The sequence below is a fragment of the Hoplias malabaricus genome, chromosome 9 (genome assembly GCF_029633855.1).
Source record: "Hoplias malabaricus isolate fHopMal1 chromosome 9, fHopMal1.hap1, whole genome shotgun sequence".
NCBI classification, from domain to species: Eukaryota; Metazoa; Chordata; class Actinopteri; order Characiformes; family Erythrinidae; genus Hoplias; species Hoplias malabaricus.
Window position 1 is genome coordinate 2,375,115 of NC_089808.1, and position 16,885 is coordinate 2,391,999.

Below are 16,885 nucleotides of genomic sequence, written 5' to 3' on the forward strand. Positions count from 1 at the left end.
CATATATATGTGTACATCTATAACGAAAATGATTCCCTGTTTGTAATTAAACAAACAGATGTACATTTCCTTAAGTAAAGCACTAACAGTTCAGAAACCGTGTTGAAATATAAATATATTATTTAAAAGTATTTAATAAATAATGTATACATTCATTTCATCAGGTACATTTACTTAAACGCACTCTTTGAAAGAGTCGGTTCACTGAGTTGAATTGAATGTTCCATCACTGACACGAACTCTTTCTACAGCAGAACCGAATTCCTACTCAGAACTTTGGAGGTAAATGCTGCCACCTGCCGTGGGGGGTGCTGCTCTGTCACAATCCTCGTGTTTGTTTATGAAATGGAGAGTTCATTAGGGAATAGACTTGTGGATTCGTTTCTGCTGGGTTTTTTTTGAATGAAGGCAGGATTAGAGATTCTTTACAGATGTAGTAAATAGAACAAGGCCCTGATGTTTGCAAAACAAAAACTGAAATCTTTGTACATACTTTGTAAAATAAGTGGAAATCCACCTAAAAGCACTGTTAAGTTCTGATAAAACTAAAATGTGTGTGTCATATGGGAATCTAAAACCCCTAACCGCCACAAATAACAGTCAGTGAGTCTGTGTGATATGATCATTTAATCTTTATTTAAATATATCTTCATTGGTTTTCAGTGATAGCAGTTAGATGTCTCTGAGGGCCCTGTCAGCAACTACTCATAACATTCGAAGCATAGATATAAGATATTTTCACTATTATTACACCAACCTGCAGAGGACTACAACCCTTTACAGCAGTTCCCTTGGTCATTTCTCTTCACTAACACATTCTTAACGTAATAGTTTACCTACAGTGTTTTTTTTAATCAGCAACTACACGTTATATCATATATAAAAGCCAGTGGTAACACTTTCTACACAGTTTAAAACCTTTATAGTAGTCCTGATTCTTTTCCTATAACAGATTAATAGACCATATACTAGCCTTGTGTGGCGATCTGGATTACAGTTTTGAAATCATTAAATGTGACTCATGATTCAGAGTAAGCTGAGGACTAGGAAGAATGAGAGGAAGCTGCAGATGACAATCAACAAGCTCTCTCATACGCACACATGCACACACACACACACTAAGGCAGCTTTTGTAAATGTGCGGCAAGTACAGGAGATGTAGGAGAGAAGGCAGTGTAGAGACTTGATAAATTATCTCAGTGTCTATACTGTTTGTAAAACAATACTCGTGGAAAAACAGCTGTATTTCAACCGGAGAATATTTCAGTTTTTGTGATACATTTACAAAATAAAATGTTCAGCAGAGACATGATGTAACACTTTACAAACACTCTACACGTGTAGGAGTCCATGCTTGTAACAACAACCCTGGTGGATGAGCAATAAATTTAACCTTCAGCCAAAATCCTCCGTAATGTCACAGTGTTTGTGATTGTGTCTTCATTCTTTCTGTTTAAATAGGAAGACATAGTATTATTAACTACATAAACATATTGCACCAAAACTGAAGCCTTTCTTCATCTAATATTGCTGGAAAGGTAAGGGTTTGGTTCATTAGGGTCATACCAGAAGCTTAAATCAAAGGCGCGCTATTCTCACACACATGTAAAACACACCACACTGAGAGCAGAACACTACATTTTTGTGACTGAGTCCAGAGAACCATAATAAACCAGGTGGTGTTAAGTACCTTTGCTGTCCCATAGGGAGACAACTCTCACATAATCAAACAATTACAAAACCACTGGTGACAGAAGAACATTCACAATGGGCAAATGAACTGGATGTAATAATGCCTCTAGTGTACGGAGCTCCTGCTTGCTGCCTAGCGAGGGTCATCTGGGGCACCAATCTTCTCCAAGTTAGGTTCCACACCCCAAATTTCACGGGCGTACTGGGAGATGGTACGGTCGCTGGAGAACTTGCCACTCCCAGCGATGTTGCGGATCACCATCTTGGTCCATTCCTTAGGGTTCTGTTTGGAGAACACCCCATAATCGGTCATAAAAAAAAAACATGAAATTATACCACGGTTAGTCCTGGCCTAGCAATTTGATTAGGATTATTTTCTAGGGTGATTACGGCTTGTTGACCTAAGCTCTTTCAGTATTACACCTCCACATAACAGAGCAAAGATGCCAGCACTCACAAGACATTGCTAGTAATTTTTTTTCCTGTGTTCTTTATCTTACAGTCTAACAATAAATAAATAGTGATAACAGAGCTATGGTATAATTAATGCTGGGGGATAAAAATATATTGATATGCTTTGTGATTAATTTTTGCTTGATAATGATGATAAGCTGTGGCTAACAGAGCTTAATAAGCCTTAATTTCTATCCCTGGTTAGCATAGTCAGCTGCCAGGCGGGAACACACCCTGGAGGGGGCGCCAGTCCTTCACAGGGCAACACACACACACACACACATTCACTCACACCTACGGACACTTTTGAGTCGCCAATCCACCTACCAACATGTGTTTTTGTTTTTTGGACTGTTGGAGGAAACAGGAGCACCCGGAGGAAACCCACGCAGACACAGGGAGAACACACCACACTCCTCACAGACAGTCACCCGGAGGAAACCCACACAGACACAGGGAGAACACACCACACTCCTCACAGACAGTCACCCGGAGGAAACCCACACAGACACAGGGAGAACACACCACACTCCTCACAGACAGTCACCAGGAGGAAACCCATGCAGACACAATAATACACTCGAGGTTCGTGCTATAACGCAAGATATTGGCACTGGTGTACTGCAGTCTTAGGCACAAGGTCACAGGCGACACTTCAGTGTATTATTGCTTAAATGAGATTTGTAAAAACATACCTTGTACAGAGCACTAACTTTCTCCTGGCATTTGATGTAGTCTTCATAGTCAGCAAATACTTTGAACCTGCAAAAAGAACCACAACACTCAATACAACCATGTGAGCATGTGTTTCATATGCCATGAGGGGAAAATGAGATCAGTGGATTGAAAACAACATGAAGGACAAGGTAAAAGACCTGGTTCTGACCTGTCATGGTGCAATAACATCTTGACAATGTCCTTGAAGAGGTCTGGCTGGCTGGGGCTAAAGAACCCTCCTGAAATTTGATCCATGGCCTGCTTCAACTCCGGGATACGATTATAGTACTCAAGAGCATCGTACCTGGTGAGAGGTATATAGGTAAAATGCCAGTTACAATGGTATTATAAACAATGCTGAAACCCATGAGCTTAGTTTCAAAGGCTAAAAAAATCCATGCTACAAATAAAGAACTACCAATACATTAATGTACCTAGGTTTATAGCTCAACCCTGTCTTTTCTCTCTTAGTTTTACCCTTTCTTATCCATTGCCTCAACATCCTCCACTCTCATGCCAAAGATGAAGAGGTTCTTTTCTCCAGCCTCTTCTGCCATCTCCACATTGGCTCCATCCATTGTGCCGATGGTCAGAGCACCGTTTAGCATGAACTTCATATTTCCTGTTCCAGAAGCTTCTGTCCCAGCTGTGGAGATCTGTTCGGAGAGGTCAGCCGCAGGGATGGCTACAGACAGAACAGAGGGAACAGAAAAGACGAGGAAAAAATCAGAAACAATGACTTAATGCACCATTTAGCTCAGAAAATCTCTTTCAATAAACAATAAAATGTGCTAAATGTAAAATACAAGTGTTTTAAATTATACTCCACTTCCATCAGCAGTGCCTGATTGTTTATGTTACTGTATCATAATAAATATTGACTCCCTAAAGCTAATCTGTGATTGCTAAATCATCAGTAACACCTTTCTCAGCAAGCGTAACCTTGTAGTTTTCCAGGAAGAGGACTTTAAGACGATCGCCCACTACTGGGTCATTGTTCACCACATCTCCAATAGCTGTGATGAGCTTGATGATCATCTTAGCCATGTGGTATCCCGGGGCAGCCTGGGGGAACATTCAATAACTTAGTGACACCATCAAAGTTGAGCAGAAAGAGATATTTGAGAGTAGTTTGAAGAGCTAAGAACAAATATTGGCCAATATTTTCTAATTTGAGTTTAATTTAAAAATGGCGAATTACAAATGAGTTATCAGTGAAATTTAAGCACACCTTTCCTCCAATCATAATCGTCCTTGGTGTCCATGCCTTGTTAGGCTCCTTCTTGATACCTATGAGTCCAGACAGAAAGCATATTTTACTATTATTTCTACACTATGAGAATAATTTGGCTCAAACACATGGAAATCCCTGACAATTGTCAAGTATGGGCCAGCATTATTAAGTATCACAATTAATGGTAATGTGATTTTATTTTACATATATTCCATTTATAAAAGCCGAAGTAAGCAGCTAAAGTAAAACGGCTCATGGAACATAACCAAGAGAAAGTGTTTGACTCAAATTACCTATGAATCATATGAATCTGTCAATTTAAATTTAACACACAAAGGAAATAAAAATGATTGTTTGTTTAATTCTAAGCACTTTCTTGTGGAGCACATTTCTGAAACCACTTAATAAAAATCATTAACGAGACTGAAATGTGGAATTAGTTGTGGTCTTCAGTTCAGAGTGAGACTAGACAGAATCTAGATTTGTGCTTGACATAGAGGTGTATAAGGTGCTGTAATTACAGCTGTAAAGGGTGTTCTTAAGAGCTTTAGGAGACGGTAATTACGGTTGTAAAAGGTGATGATGTGCAGGCAATTCAGCAGCTGCCTCTTGTACTCATGGATCCGCTTCACTTGAATGTCAAACATGGAGTTGGGGTTTATCTTCACCTTATAATGCTCTTCTAGGTGCACGGCAAATTTCATCTTATTTTCCTTTTTGAAATGAAAGCATACACAGATTAAAACGATGGAAGAATTATATACACGGATGATTCAACATGGACGGAATATGGGTAAAAGGTCAAATGTAAAAGCATCAAAGTTTAGGCAAAAGAGTCACACAATTGTGTTTGGAAAAAAAATTAACATGAATTAACATGAGGATAAAAAAAAAAAAAAATCTAAATTCCCAGATGCTAATATAACTTTAACTTTCACACCAGCAGTCAACAACTCGGTTATGTTGCCCCAGGTTTGTCTCGTGGGCTCCTGTTGTATCCGGGGTGAGTGGTTCAGAGAGCAGGCGCTGACCGAACTTCGGACCCTGTGTCTATAATTGGTTCACCCAATTTCTCGCAGCCAATTGTTTAGAATGTCACTTCATCACGTCATAACTCATCTGCATAAAGTTGTGAAAATCTCATCTTCGCTCTTTCGCTTGCTGCTGAATCACGGTCTTCCACCGGAAATGACTGGACACTTGTCACTTTGTCGCCTGCTAGTGTGAACGAGGAGGATAATATTTTCATTGTATTTTAACCTATAATAACCACATATGTCTATTAAGCAGAAACAAATCAAAATGTGTGACTATTCACTGAAAGATGACTTTCACCTGCTTGATTTTGGCAACATCTCGGATGAAGGCATCATCGTCCACAAACTTCAGGAGTTTCTTCAGCTGACTCAGATCACGAATGTAGTCCTCACCAATCCTCTAATGCATTTAAGAGGGAGGAGGGGATAAAATACATAAATAAGCAGCAAAAATGCTAAAGCCACAGTTGCCCGTTATATGTTGGATAAACAAAAACAGTACCGTTTTCCCTTTTACCATTAAAAACCCTTTAAATTGTATCCTTCCAGCATTTTTACTGCTAGGTCCTCACCTCAGCGATGACCTCAGCTAGCCCAGGGTTGCACATAACCAGCCAGCGACGTGGAGTTATACCATTGGTCTTATTCTGGAACTTCTGAGGGTCCACATCATAAAAGTCCTTAAAACTAGAGACAACACACAAGATTTCAGAAAAGTCTAGAACAGGGCTCGTGAGAAGACATTCATTGAAATTAACTGTATATCTACACACAAAAACTATCATCTTTCAATGTGTTTTTATTTCATTTACAGTTATATTTTAAGTGCAGCTTATATACGGTCCATCATCTTAAAATATCAGTGTTGACAAAGCACTCCTTTAATCATTTACAGTTGTAAAACTCAAAGAATTATTTAACAAGCAAAGCCAAGTAATATAAATAAACAGCACTGTTTTTCCTCAACCCGTTCATGCTGTATAAATATTGGTTATCAGTTTGTGTGTCCGATTTGCTGTACACTTCCTTAATACACTGTTTCCCACAGGAACCTTCCTCACGTTCTTGACACTTAAGTCTAGCCTTAAACTCTCTATGTGTGTTTGATACAAGGCTCATACACTGTGTTTTTAATGATGTCCGAGTGGATGCGAGCTACTCCGTTCACAGCATGGGAGCCGACAATGCAGAGGTGAGCCATGTTAATCTTCTTCTGTCCTCCTTCCTCGATCAGAGACATGCGCCTCAAACGGTCAAAATCACCCGGGTACAGAGAAGAGATGCGCTAAGGAGAGGAAGAAAGAGATGGGAAGAAAATGAGACTGACATCTTCCCAATTCTGTTACATGATAACATTTAAGAGTCTAATGAAGAACAAATGTAATAAAACATCAGCAAGATCCAGAGCTGAGAATGAGACTGCAGAAGTAAATTACAGCAGAGACAATTCCTTCGCTCACCTCCAGGTGGCGTCGGTTGATCTCAAAAACGATATCCAGGTGGCGTGGCAAGAGGTTCTGGAAGAGGTCGACAGGCCAGCGCTCTAGAGCTTCTGGCAGCACTGTGTGATTTGTGTAAGCACAGGTACGCACAGTGATATCCCAGGCCTGCAGGAGAATGTATAAGGAATAATCAATTAATATCAAACCATCCTGAGACATATCAAAGAAAGACCAAACATGAAAGACAGGTTGCTGAAGGGTTAGCAAGTTAATAACACTGTTCCAACTCACCGTGTCCCAAGTCAATTTTTCCTCATCCAACAAGATCCTCATCAGCTCTGGAATGGCAAGTGCTGGGTGTGTGTCATTCAGCTGGATAGCCACCTGGAAAACGCCAAAGTAGAGGGGACAAGGATGAGGACAAAGACAGCATTTAATCTCTTCCAGGAGCTGAAGCCTGGTTGAAATGGATTAATAGCATCATAAATACACTGCATTAAATTTGCGCAATACAGATTTCACTGAAACACAACCGGCTTATTATTATTATATTCATGGATCTGTGGATTTTTTTTTTCCATCTAATGCCACAAATCCTCAGTCAGATTGTAAGCCAAACATTTCTATAATCTAAGAAGCTAACAGCAAATCTAACTACATCTGTCCTCCAGCGGTGTGTTATTACCTTGTCCGGTAATTTGGTCAGGTCCACGCGCACCACCTCTGTGGAGCCAAATTTAGATGCTTTGAAACGTCGGATGATGTCCTGAAGAGTAGCAGCCACAACAAAGTACTCCTGCTTCAGACGCAGCTCTTTCCCCTCAAAGAACTGTCAAACATACATACACAAACACACAGCGGCTGCAGAGCGATGCTTACCCATACTTCTGTGTCAAATCCTAAGGGCTGTAAATTGACCATTGCTCTAGTATGAAGCTTTACTCACGTTGTCGTTGGGGTACAGCACACGTGAAATATTCTCAGCCAGATTTCTATCCAAAACAGCCTGGATATAGCCACCGACATTGACTGTTGAATGATATGGTGTGTGTTGAGAAACAACCAGTGGTGCCATGTCAGATTTGCTATGACATTTAGAGTGTATAATATTAACTTAACGGAGGAGAGTATATAGCTTCATTTAGCTAGACTTCATCAAACGGCAGACATTTTTGGACAACACAGAAAAATTAAAACTACATGTTGCGATTCCATTTCCTTAAATATACTCCTCAAGTTTTCTTGATTGAGTACTCACAGTCCTTGAGGTTGAATTCACAGGGGGCCTTGGCAGACCACAGTCTCATGGTGTTCACAATATTGTTCCTATATCCCGGCACTGGAGTGTCATATGGCAAAGCTAACACCACCTGTAAAAACAAATTCACATTACAGCTGATAACAGAGGTATCTCATAAGGCTGAACCTGACAGATGTCTGTGCCATTCACAATGCTTTATAATAATTAGTGAGTACTATACACATGACACATGCCCAGATTAGTGTACCGCAACTGCATGACCCTTATACAGTTGTGATTTGATTTATGAAGTTCACATAATACAGTGCCCTACAGTTTACTTTGTAATAGAATACTTTGCTCTGAACATTTGCACCATTAAATGCACAGCTAATGGTCTATATTCCTTTATTCCTCCCACAATCAGGAGTCTGTGTCCTCGCAGTACACTAATCTACGTTCCAGGAACAAGGCTCAGCATTGCTGATTGATTTTTATGTTATTACCTGTGTGTCCACCCATTTGACTCCATCAGGATGGTGCTCCACACGGCCATAGAAGTGAACTGGACGCATGTACTCTGGACGAGCCTTCTCCCATGGATTGCCGTAACGCAGCCAATCGTCTGCCTCCTCTGCCTATCAGATATCATCAGTAGGTCAATGAAATGCAGTGCTAGCGAATAATCAGCAGGTTATATTACTTTTATTATTATTGCCCTTCTAAACAGATATCCCCACAGTCACTCACTTGCCAGCCGTTAACAATTTTCTGATTGAAGATCCCAAATTCATATCGAATGCCATAGCCATATGCTGCGAGGCCCAGAGAAGCCATGGAGTCAAGGAAGCAAGCTATGATAGAGAACAGAGGAGTATTAAAAGGAAACATTGTGTAACCGTACTCCAAATATCACACACTTACATACTGTTTAGGGATAAATTGGGAACAAAATCTGACCTGCCAATCGGCCCAATCCTCCATTGCCCAGCCCAGCATCCTCCTCAATATCCTGCAGTTCCTCCATGTCCAGTCCCAGCTACGAAGAAAAGAGCAAGTTAAGATCTGTATATGTATTTATTTCCAAGTGATACAGAGCTGCCAGTGCGTTAGACACAGATGCACTGTTTCTACCATTATTGGCAATTTTGTTAGCACCCCTTCAACAGTATCCACAGTTGAAAAATTACAACCAGTATTTTTGGGTGGTGGATCATACTTACGAGGCTCTATTTTTGCTACAAGCATCAAACTTTGATTCCCATTGCCACCACAAAAAAAGGCTAAGCACCAGCTCTATGAAAGTGTCAAACAAATAAATACAGTGGAATTTGAATTCCTAACTTGTGTTTATTGATAGTCAGAAAACATGTCATTTCTTACTAACTCAAGGAATAAGGTTTAAAAGACCGTTGATCCCCTGTCATAACAGTCAGTCATAACGGTGTTTTACCGCGGCGTTGTTCGGCTGTTGTCCACCAGTGACGTCACGGTCGCGTTCGAGAATTTCCGTAGAGAGCTCGGGTTTTTCCGTCAATTTAATAAAATTGTCAGTTTTAAAGCAAATTAAGCTGCTATTTTCATTTTAATTCATACTTATATCTGTCAGTAACTACAATAATGTGGAATATTCATGGAGGTCTATTAAGTGGTGCTTAGCCTTTAAGTAAGGCTAGGTTTATGTTGGCAAATAAGCAAAGTAAGATAGTAAAACAAGAATAAAACAGTAATTTAAAAAAATTGTAATTTAAGATAAAACCAGCAATGTTTGTGATTTAAAAAGTAGAATATATAAAATAAAAACAACGTTGTTTGTACAAATTGGTATTCAGCTGATGTCTAAAATTATGTACTGATGCAGGTTTTCTTGTCTCCAGTGGAAGATTATTTGAAAATGTGGTTGAATTAAAGAAAAACTGGAAAGGAAGTGGTGAAGTAGCTTAAATTTTTGTTCTTGGTGTGAGCAGACGGTTTAGTTCTGTCAAACAGATGGTTTAGGTCAGCCAAATGGTGACTTGGCTTACAGTAAACAAAGACATGGACAAATAAGGAGCAGTGGCAACAGGTGAAAAAACAGTGGTGTCAGCAACAATTGCTTGTGTATTTCTCACCTGGTACAGGGCCTCATCACAAGCATTCTCCAGAGCCAGGTTCACCATGGTGTTCTGCAGAGTGCGACCCATATAGAACTCCAGAGAGAGGTAGTATACACGCTACAGACAGAGGGAGACAGAGAGGCAAAGGTCCATTCTTAGAGGTCATAATGTTTGCTACATGTCAAAGCAGAAGCTTTTGAATCGCACTCTTGTGGTTGCTGTGCAGCTCAAGACGTGGACACTGTAATCTGATGCTCACGCAGGGAGGCTCACGTTGCTATGCAATGGTGTGGGTGTCGAGTGTAGCTTTGATAGTCAAACCAACCGAGTCTACTCACCCTCTGAGCCTTCAGAGCTTGGACAATCACTTAGTGTCTAATACACTTTCTCTTCGGTCAAACGACCTACACTCACACCTAGAGTCAGCCAGCATCACATCAAATTGTTTTTATTAACTGTCCCAGGCAGGAATGCATTCATAAAAGCCTATTACAACAAGGGAAAGGGGGGAAAAAGAACAGCAATACGTCAAATGTTAGATCTATTATGATTCAATAGTCAGATTAATGACATTTAAGATCAATAAACAAATGATCTTGCATCACTATCCATGCTATTTTTTCTGAAAAACTTAATAAAAACAAATTGATATTTAGATGTAGTATATCAGAGTTTCGTTTTAACCAAAATCTTAAAACAATGGCTGGTTCAGAATCAGTCTGATGACCCATTCAGCTACGGTTCTTTAGAACACATTCTGTAGGTTTGTATTAGTATAGAAAATAAAGCATTATAATCAAGATACTGGGACATATCTCTGCTAGAAAAGGGGGTAAAACGTCTTGGGGAATGTTCTTCCATAGGCTTGAATTAGGGTGTAAAACAAAATGTGTGCGCGACCTGACATTTGCACATGTGTGTGTGTGTGTGTGCGTATACATATATATAGCTACACTTGTGATCTCTCTAAAAAGGTTAGACCATCTGTGAGGATGCCAGCCATTCATCCCAAGTGGTAACACACCCCACACACACACATTACCAACACTATAACACAATACAACACACACACACAAAGACAGAGACTAATAGGCTTTAGGTTTCCTTCGGGAGAAGCCATTTTCTAAATCCACCATTTATCTGTGTTGTAAAACTTGCAAGCCTTCCAATCTAAATAAAAAATGGTCTTTTGTATTCCACGACTGCTGCACACAAAGAGGCTGTAGAGACAAGTAATTAATCTGGCGGACGATTATGTAACACTTGACTAAATAAGGCCTGATGCCTGGCGGCTTCTCTGCGCTTCATCACTGCGGTAAACAACAAAGATTTCCTTTCAGCGTTTAAATCACGATAAAAAAGTGCTGCGAAAGCTTCTGCAGTCTGATTCACCAATGTCAACAGCGGACATCCTGACAATGTGCAGCATTATGTAAGAGGCCAGTCGAGCTATATAAGGGCCCTCAGACAGACTGGACTGCAGCATAGTAACAGGTCATCTATGATAGGTCAGTCAGCAGTATTAGTTGATGTAACGGTTATTTTTTAAAAAATGCTCATTGTTTAACGGACGATGCGCGCGCACTTCACAACAGCAATGTCCTCAGACTCCTCTTGCTCCACAGCTCCGTCTGTAACTGTCCGTTCCACCTTTAATGGTGAGGCATTCTGAATGGAACCTCTGCACCATTTTAAGGTGGAGCGGACAATCTGTATAATAAGTAAATTTGAGTATCACTGCGGGCGCCACCATTAAACTGTTGCCCGTTTAAGGTGGAACGGATAATTGTAATATGAATTCAATGTCAGCATCCTTATTTCCCCTCCCCGCCCTCCCCCCGTCGCTGCCTGCCGTGTCTGTAGGAGCGGAGGGTCGTACTTTGGGGTCGGTCTCGTAGTAGTGCTGCTGTGTCCGGATCCATCTTCCCACCAAGTGGTCGCGGACGGTATGCGCCAGGGCGAAGTAGTAGTCTCTCTTCGTGGCCACATTGCGGTCCTTGACCAGAGTGAAGTGCAGGTGACGGTTGAAGTTGGTCTTGAGGTCGGCGACGTTTTCCACTCCGGCGAGACCTCGCACGGAGATTTGCTTCCTCTTCTCCTGGTCTGTCAGGGGCTTCGGCATGTCTACTCACAAGCGGGGACTTCTGCTGACGGGTTGTATACCTGCTGTTCGCTGTGCTCGAGGATGCCGGGCTACGTGACACGGACGGCGTCTGAGGCAGAAGAAAATCCCAATTCCCTTCACCAGTGTTCCGGCAAAGACACGCCTTCTGCGCCAGGGACGCTGTCAGCCAATCACTGCACACTATTGTGAATACGGTAAGAATTCGCCAATCACAGTCCAGCTAACGGAATATTATTACCCAATCATCATCCAGGAAGTGGTATCAATGTTTACCTATCGCAACGTAGAGGGATGAATATTACCAACCAATAATAGTCCAGTAGTAGGAATATTATTAACCAATCACAGTGCAGGAGGGTGAATCTTATTGGCCAATCACATTGAAGAAGAACGAATCATATTAACCAATCATAGTCCATCAGGGGGAATATTATTAAACAAACACAGGAGGGGGATTTATTATTCATTCGTTCGTTCGTTTGTTCACGCATCCATACATTAATTAATGCATAGTGCAGGAAGACTACTTATATCGGTCAACATTATTGACTAACCTTTGTGCAACCCATCATTGTCCTGAGGGATATAGTGTTAATGAATCGTGATGCAGGGACAACAGTATTAGTCATGGTGCAAGAATATGAACATTATTATATTTTATCAGTCACAGGGCAAGGATGGGTATTATAGGCCAATCCTGAAACAGAAAGAGGGAGATAACTTCTACTGCAGGTATATATTCACCATTCATCAACATATACATATTAGTGTATCCCAATGCAACGGGGGAAACTATAGCTAGCTGCACATTCCAGGCAGGCAAAACTAGAACAATGTCCCATCACGTGAACCGAGAAAGCAGTCCTATACAAAATGCCCAAGAGGCATGTGTGGTGCATGTAGTACACAGCCAATGTTTGAGGCTGACAGATGTAACCAATCAATAAAATTGTTTGGAGATAACACAAAGGTTGCATGTTCCAGCATACTCCATAGTGTACTAATGAAAGGACATCTAATACTATTTTTGCATTCTGTTATTATAGAAAGATGCCGTTTTAGAGGCTTCTTATATGTGACAATTGTGTCATGTCTAGAAGCCTTTAACACAAATTAAACAATAACAAATCATTTCAGTACAATAGATAGACAGATTCAGGGCAGCACGGTGGTGCAGCAGGTAGGTGTCACAGTCACACAGCTCCAGGGACCTGGAGGTTGTGGGTTCGATTCCCGCTCCAGGTGTCCGTGTCTGTGTGGGTTTCCTCTGGGTGACTGTCAGTGAGGAGTGTGGTGTGTTCTCCCTGTGTCTGCGTGGGTTACCTCCGGGTGACTGTCTGTGAGGAGTGTGGTGTGTTCTCCCTGTGTCTGCGTGGGTTTCCTCTGGGTGAATGTCTGTGAGGAGTGTGGTGTGTTCTCCCTGTGTCTGCGTGGGTTACCTCCGGGTGACTGTCTGTGAGGAGTGTGGTGTGTTCTCCCTGTGTCTGCGTGGGTTTCCTCTGGGTGAATGTCTGTAAGGAGTGTGGTGTGTTCTCTCTGTGTCTGCATGGGTTTCCTCCGGGTGACTGTCTGTAAGGAGATGGTGTGTTCTCCCCATGTCCGTGTGGGTTTCCTCCCACAGTCCAAAAACACACGTTGGCAGGTGGATTGGTGACTCAAAAAAAGTGTCCTTAGGTGTGTGTGTGAGAGAGTGAATGTGTGTATGTGTGTTGCCCTGTGAAGGACTGGCGCCCCCTCCAGGGTGTATTCCCACCTTGCGCCCAATGATTCCAGGTAGGCTCTGGACCCACCGCGACCCTGAACTGGATAAGGGTTACAGATAATGGATGAATGAATGAATAGATAGATTCAACTTTATGGTCATTGCTCTGTAGAAGAACATGAAATGCAGTTAGCCTTTACAATAAGTGCAAATAGTAGCATAATGCAAAAATGGGTGTTGTGCAATTAACCCTTTAAAGCCTGACACATGAAATAATAATACAATAAATCTGATTTTTTTTTAAATCACAGATTATGTGGCCCTTTAACTAAAAATGCTAATGTAGGTAATTTTTTTAATTAATGCATCATATTTAGGCATTTAACCATATATATTTTTCTTTAATTGGTCTTTCGTTTAGTTCTCTGCATCAGTTAAAACTGTTCTTTAGATTTCATTACAATTTTATTTTTTTGTTGTAAATAGACAGAAATAATAGTATGAAAAGAAAAAAAAATGCTTAGTTTTACTACAAGTAACATCATACAAATCACACCTGGAATTGTCTCAGTTTTGCAAAAATTAGCCTTGAGATTTTCTCCTGCGTTTTCATGACGATAGCCATAATTTTGTAATGGTTTGGTAAATGCATGGAAATGCTTCCACGTCATCCACAGTTCAGTAGAGAACTCAGAACACTGGCCCCAAAAGGATGGAAGTTTCTGTATTTCTCTTCATTAGATGATGAAAGAGCCACCTCTAAAGATCATGTATCATCTCTGATACGTTTATCACTTCCCTCAAAGCAATTTTAACATACATAGCTATCCGGAAGTATCATCAATAACACGCTGCCTGATCAATACCACTTTGAAAATCAAGAGATCTACGTCATTTAAAGCTCTGGATTAATCTTTCTTTTCATCACTTTGTCTCCTTTGTAATGAAGACTTATATAGAGCCACAATGTGGTTCAGCAAGTGCATCAGCCAGACAACTGAGCTCACAAGCTATTTATAGCCTGTTTGTATTGCCCATATAGAGGAACCTGATCATGCTGGACCAAGGCAAATAGAACAAGGACCCCGAAACATGAGTGAACTAGGGCAATTTTATGATCCAGGAGAACCCTGAGTTCTATTATCTTTAACATACAACACTATGCCTCTCAAACCTCTAAAGAGATGTTTTATTACAAATGTCTAATCACCTTTGAGTCAGTGTCATTTAATGTGTTTTTATCGAAACTGATCTGGTTTCAAGGCGAATGTCGTGTACAGAACGGAAGTAGAGTTGCAAAGCAGTTTCTTCTCCACATCCTGAAGTGTGGCAGTGTCTGCCAGTCGGCCTACTGATCCGTACAACAAGACTCACTATCGAGGAAAGGTTGGCGATTGAATTTCATGAACATAAGGTAAAATATCTTAACGAGGAGCATGAATGAAAATGAAGATCCTGCAAGTCGAACTGGAAATGAAGATGGAGAGAGACGTGCAATTATCTCAAATGCCACAGCAGTACATTAATCAATAAAATATATATTCATTCATTATCTGTAACCGCTTATCCAATTCAGGGTCGCGGTGGTTCCAGAGCCTACCTGGAATCATTGAGTGCAAGGTGGGAAAACACCCTGGAGGGGGCGCCAGTCCTTCACAGGGCAACAATAAAATATATATGTTGGTTGTAATAGTTGTTTTTGCAATGGACCAAACAATGTACACATTCACTTTAAAATTAAAATGCACTAGCTTATTACATGTAAAATATAAATGATTTGAGCAGAAGGGGAAAAAAAAGGATATTGTTGAGAATATCTACTTAAAATAACACAGTGCAAAAGCATCTTCTCTGGCATCTGTTGCAAATGGTGGTACCTCTGGATTGTCATCCTCTTCAACTGGGCCTCCACCGTGTTTCAGGTGGTTGTGTGGAACATCTGTTGCAATGATCTTGGCTTGAACCTGAGTGTTTTTGAAAGGCACTGAAACAACTCGTGGGTAGGCTCCAGACTCACAGCGGCACTGAATTGGATAAACGGTTACCGACAATGAATAAATCTGGAGTAAACGAGTATTTTATGGGAATATGGTTTCCATCTGTGCAGCCTATGACTCCTGGAGAGGGTCCATATTCATAGAAACGCACTTTGTAGTTCAACTGGGTTGTAGCATCAGGGTTTATGCATGGTCCTTAGTTTACCAAAGGCTCTGCATGCGCTATGAATGACTTTACATACTGTTGGTTCACCAAAATGATCTTGAAACTAATGTTATTATTATGTTGAAATGGGTCACTTGTCAGCAAGAACGTATCTAGCTGGTGGTACACTGGTCTTCGTTGACATAGTCCAAGTAAGCCATGCGTCTTTTTGACAAACATTAGTTGAATAACAGTATTCGATATTTGCCCGATACCATGTTCATTTTCTCGTACTCGTAATCACAAGCAAGGCTCCCAATGCAGGAGGTCCTCGGGTTACGTCAAGTCCCGAGTTACGATGTTTCGTGGTTACGACACATCTCCCATTTACTGTATAAAGCCTTGTTTCGACTTAAGTGGTTTTGCGTCGTAAACGTCGTAACGTGAACTTCGTGTTTGGTGTGTGCGGCGCGGCGGAAGAATACGCGGTTACGCGGCTCGGGACCGAGGAGGACAGGTGTTAGGATAGGATAAGTTCTTACAGTATGTTATTTACGTACAGTATGTACGTATGTTCCGACTTACACCGAAAATCGGTTTACGACGCGACGTAGGAACGGATCAACGTCGTAAGTCGAGGACCCCCTGTTCCTTGCTGCGCTAATGAGCAAACAACTCAAAACTTCCCAGCTGTTACTGTATAACGTAACCTGTCTTACCAAAGATGCACAACACTGAGCAAACGCATATCAAGAGATTGTTGCATCTCATTTTACCAATTTACAGGTAGATACTTTATTGATCCTAGAGGGAAATTCAAATAATTGGTGGTGTAACGTGGGGAAAATGCTAAATAAAAGATGGACAGATCCAGTAGTGAACAATGTTCAACAAAAATGTAATTAATAACTACACTATTGCACAATGCTCCTGATTGCTTAATTCTAAGTATCGGTATCGACAAGTACAAAAATACTCGTACTTGGTTGGGGAAAAAAAGGTATT

General features: G+C 40.9%; 1 protein-coding gene across 2 annotated transcripts; it reads right to left on the reverse strand.

Annotated features, from left to right (window-relative positions):
• Nucleotides 1–1,241: 1,241 nt before the first annotated feature.
• On the reverse strand, nucleotides 1,242–12,213 carry pygmb (phosphorylase, glycogen, muscle b). Of its 2 annotated transcripts, none has more exons than XM_066681475.1 (20): nucleotides 11,791–12,213; nucleotides 9,927–10,028; nucleotides 8,776–8,854; nucleotides 8,566–8,669; nucleotides 8,322–8,453; nucleotides 7,834–7,945; nucleotides 7,522–7,604; nucleotides 7,261–7,404; nucleotides 6,867–6,959; nucleotides 6,594–6,740; nucleotides 6,255–6,418; nucleotides 5,706–5,820; nucleotides 5,432–5,533; nucleotides 4,662–4,809; nucleotides 4,094–4,152; nucleotides 3,786–3,927; nucleotides 3,340–3,547; nucleotides 3,032–3,166; nucleotides 2,841–2,907; nucleotides 1,242–1,975 (listed from the first exon to the last, which is right to left on the reverse strand). In XM_066681475.1, exons 1-20 carry the CDS (start codon nucleotides 12,031–12,033, stop codon nucleotides 1,826–1,828), a joined length of 2,529 nt encoding a protein of 842 aa, XP_066537572.1. In that variant the 5' UTR covers nucleotides 12,034–12,213; the 3' UTR covers nucleotides 1,242–1,825. The 2 variants fall into 2 exon arrangements, with proteins under 2 accessions (XP_066537572.1, XP_066537573.1); XM_066681476.1 differs by lacking the exon at nucleotides 11,791–12,213 and adding an exon at nucleotides 10,250–10,404.
• Nucleotides 12,214–16,885: the final 4,672 nt, after the last annotated feature.

Excerpts from the sequence above, each read along its gene's own strand:
- pygmb (XM_066681475.1), bottom strand. The coding sequence starts at position 12,033 with ATGCCGAAGCCCCTGACAGACCAGGAGAAGAGGAAGCAAATCTCCGTG. Across the intron at positions 8,855-9,926 it reads GTGATGAGGCCCTGTACCAG|CTGGGACTGGACATGGAGGA; the intron begins GTGAGAAATACA and ends TTTTCTTCGTAG. Across the intron at positions 8,454-8,565 it reads AAATTGTTAACGGCTGGCAA|GCAGAGGAGGCAGACGATTG; the intron begins GTGAGTGACTGT and ends GATATCTGATAG.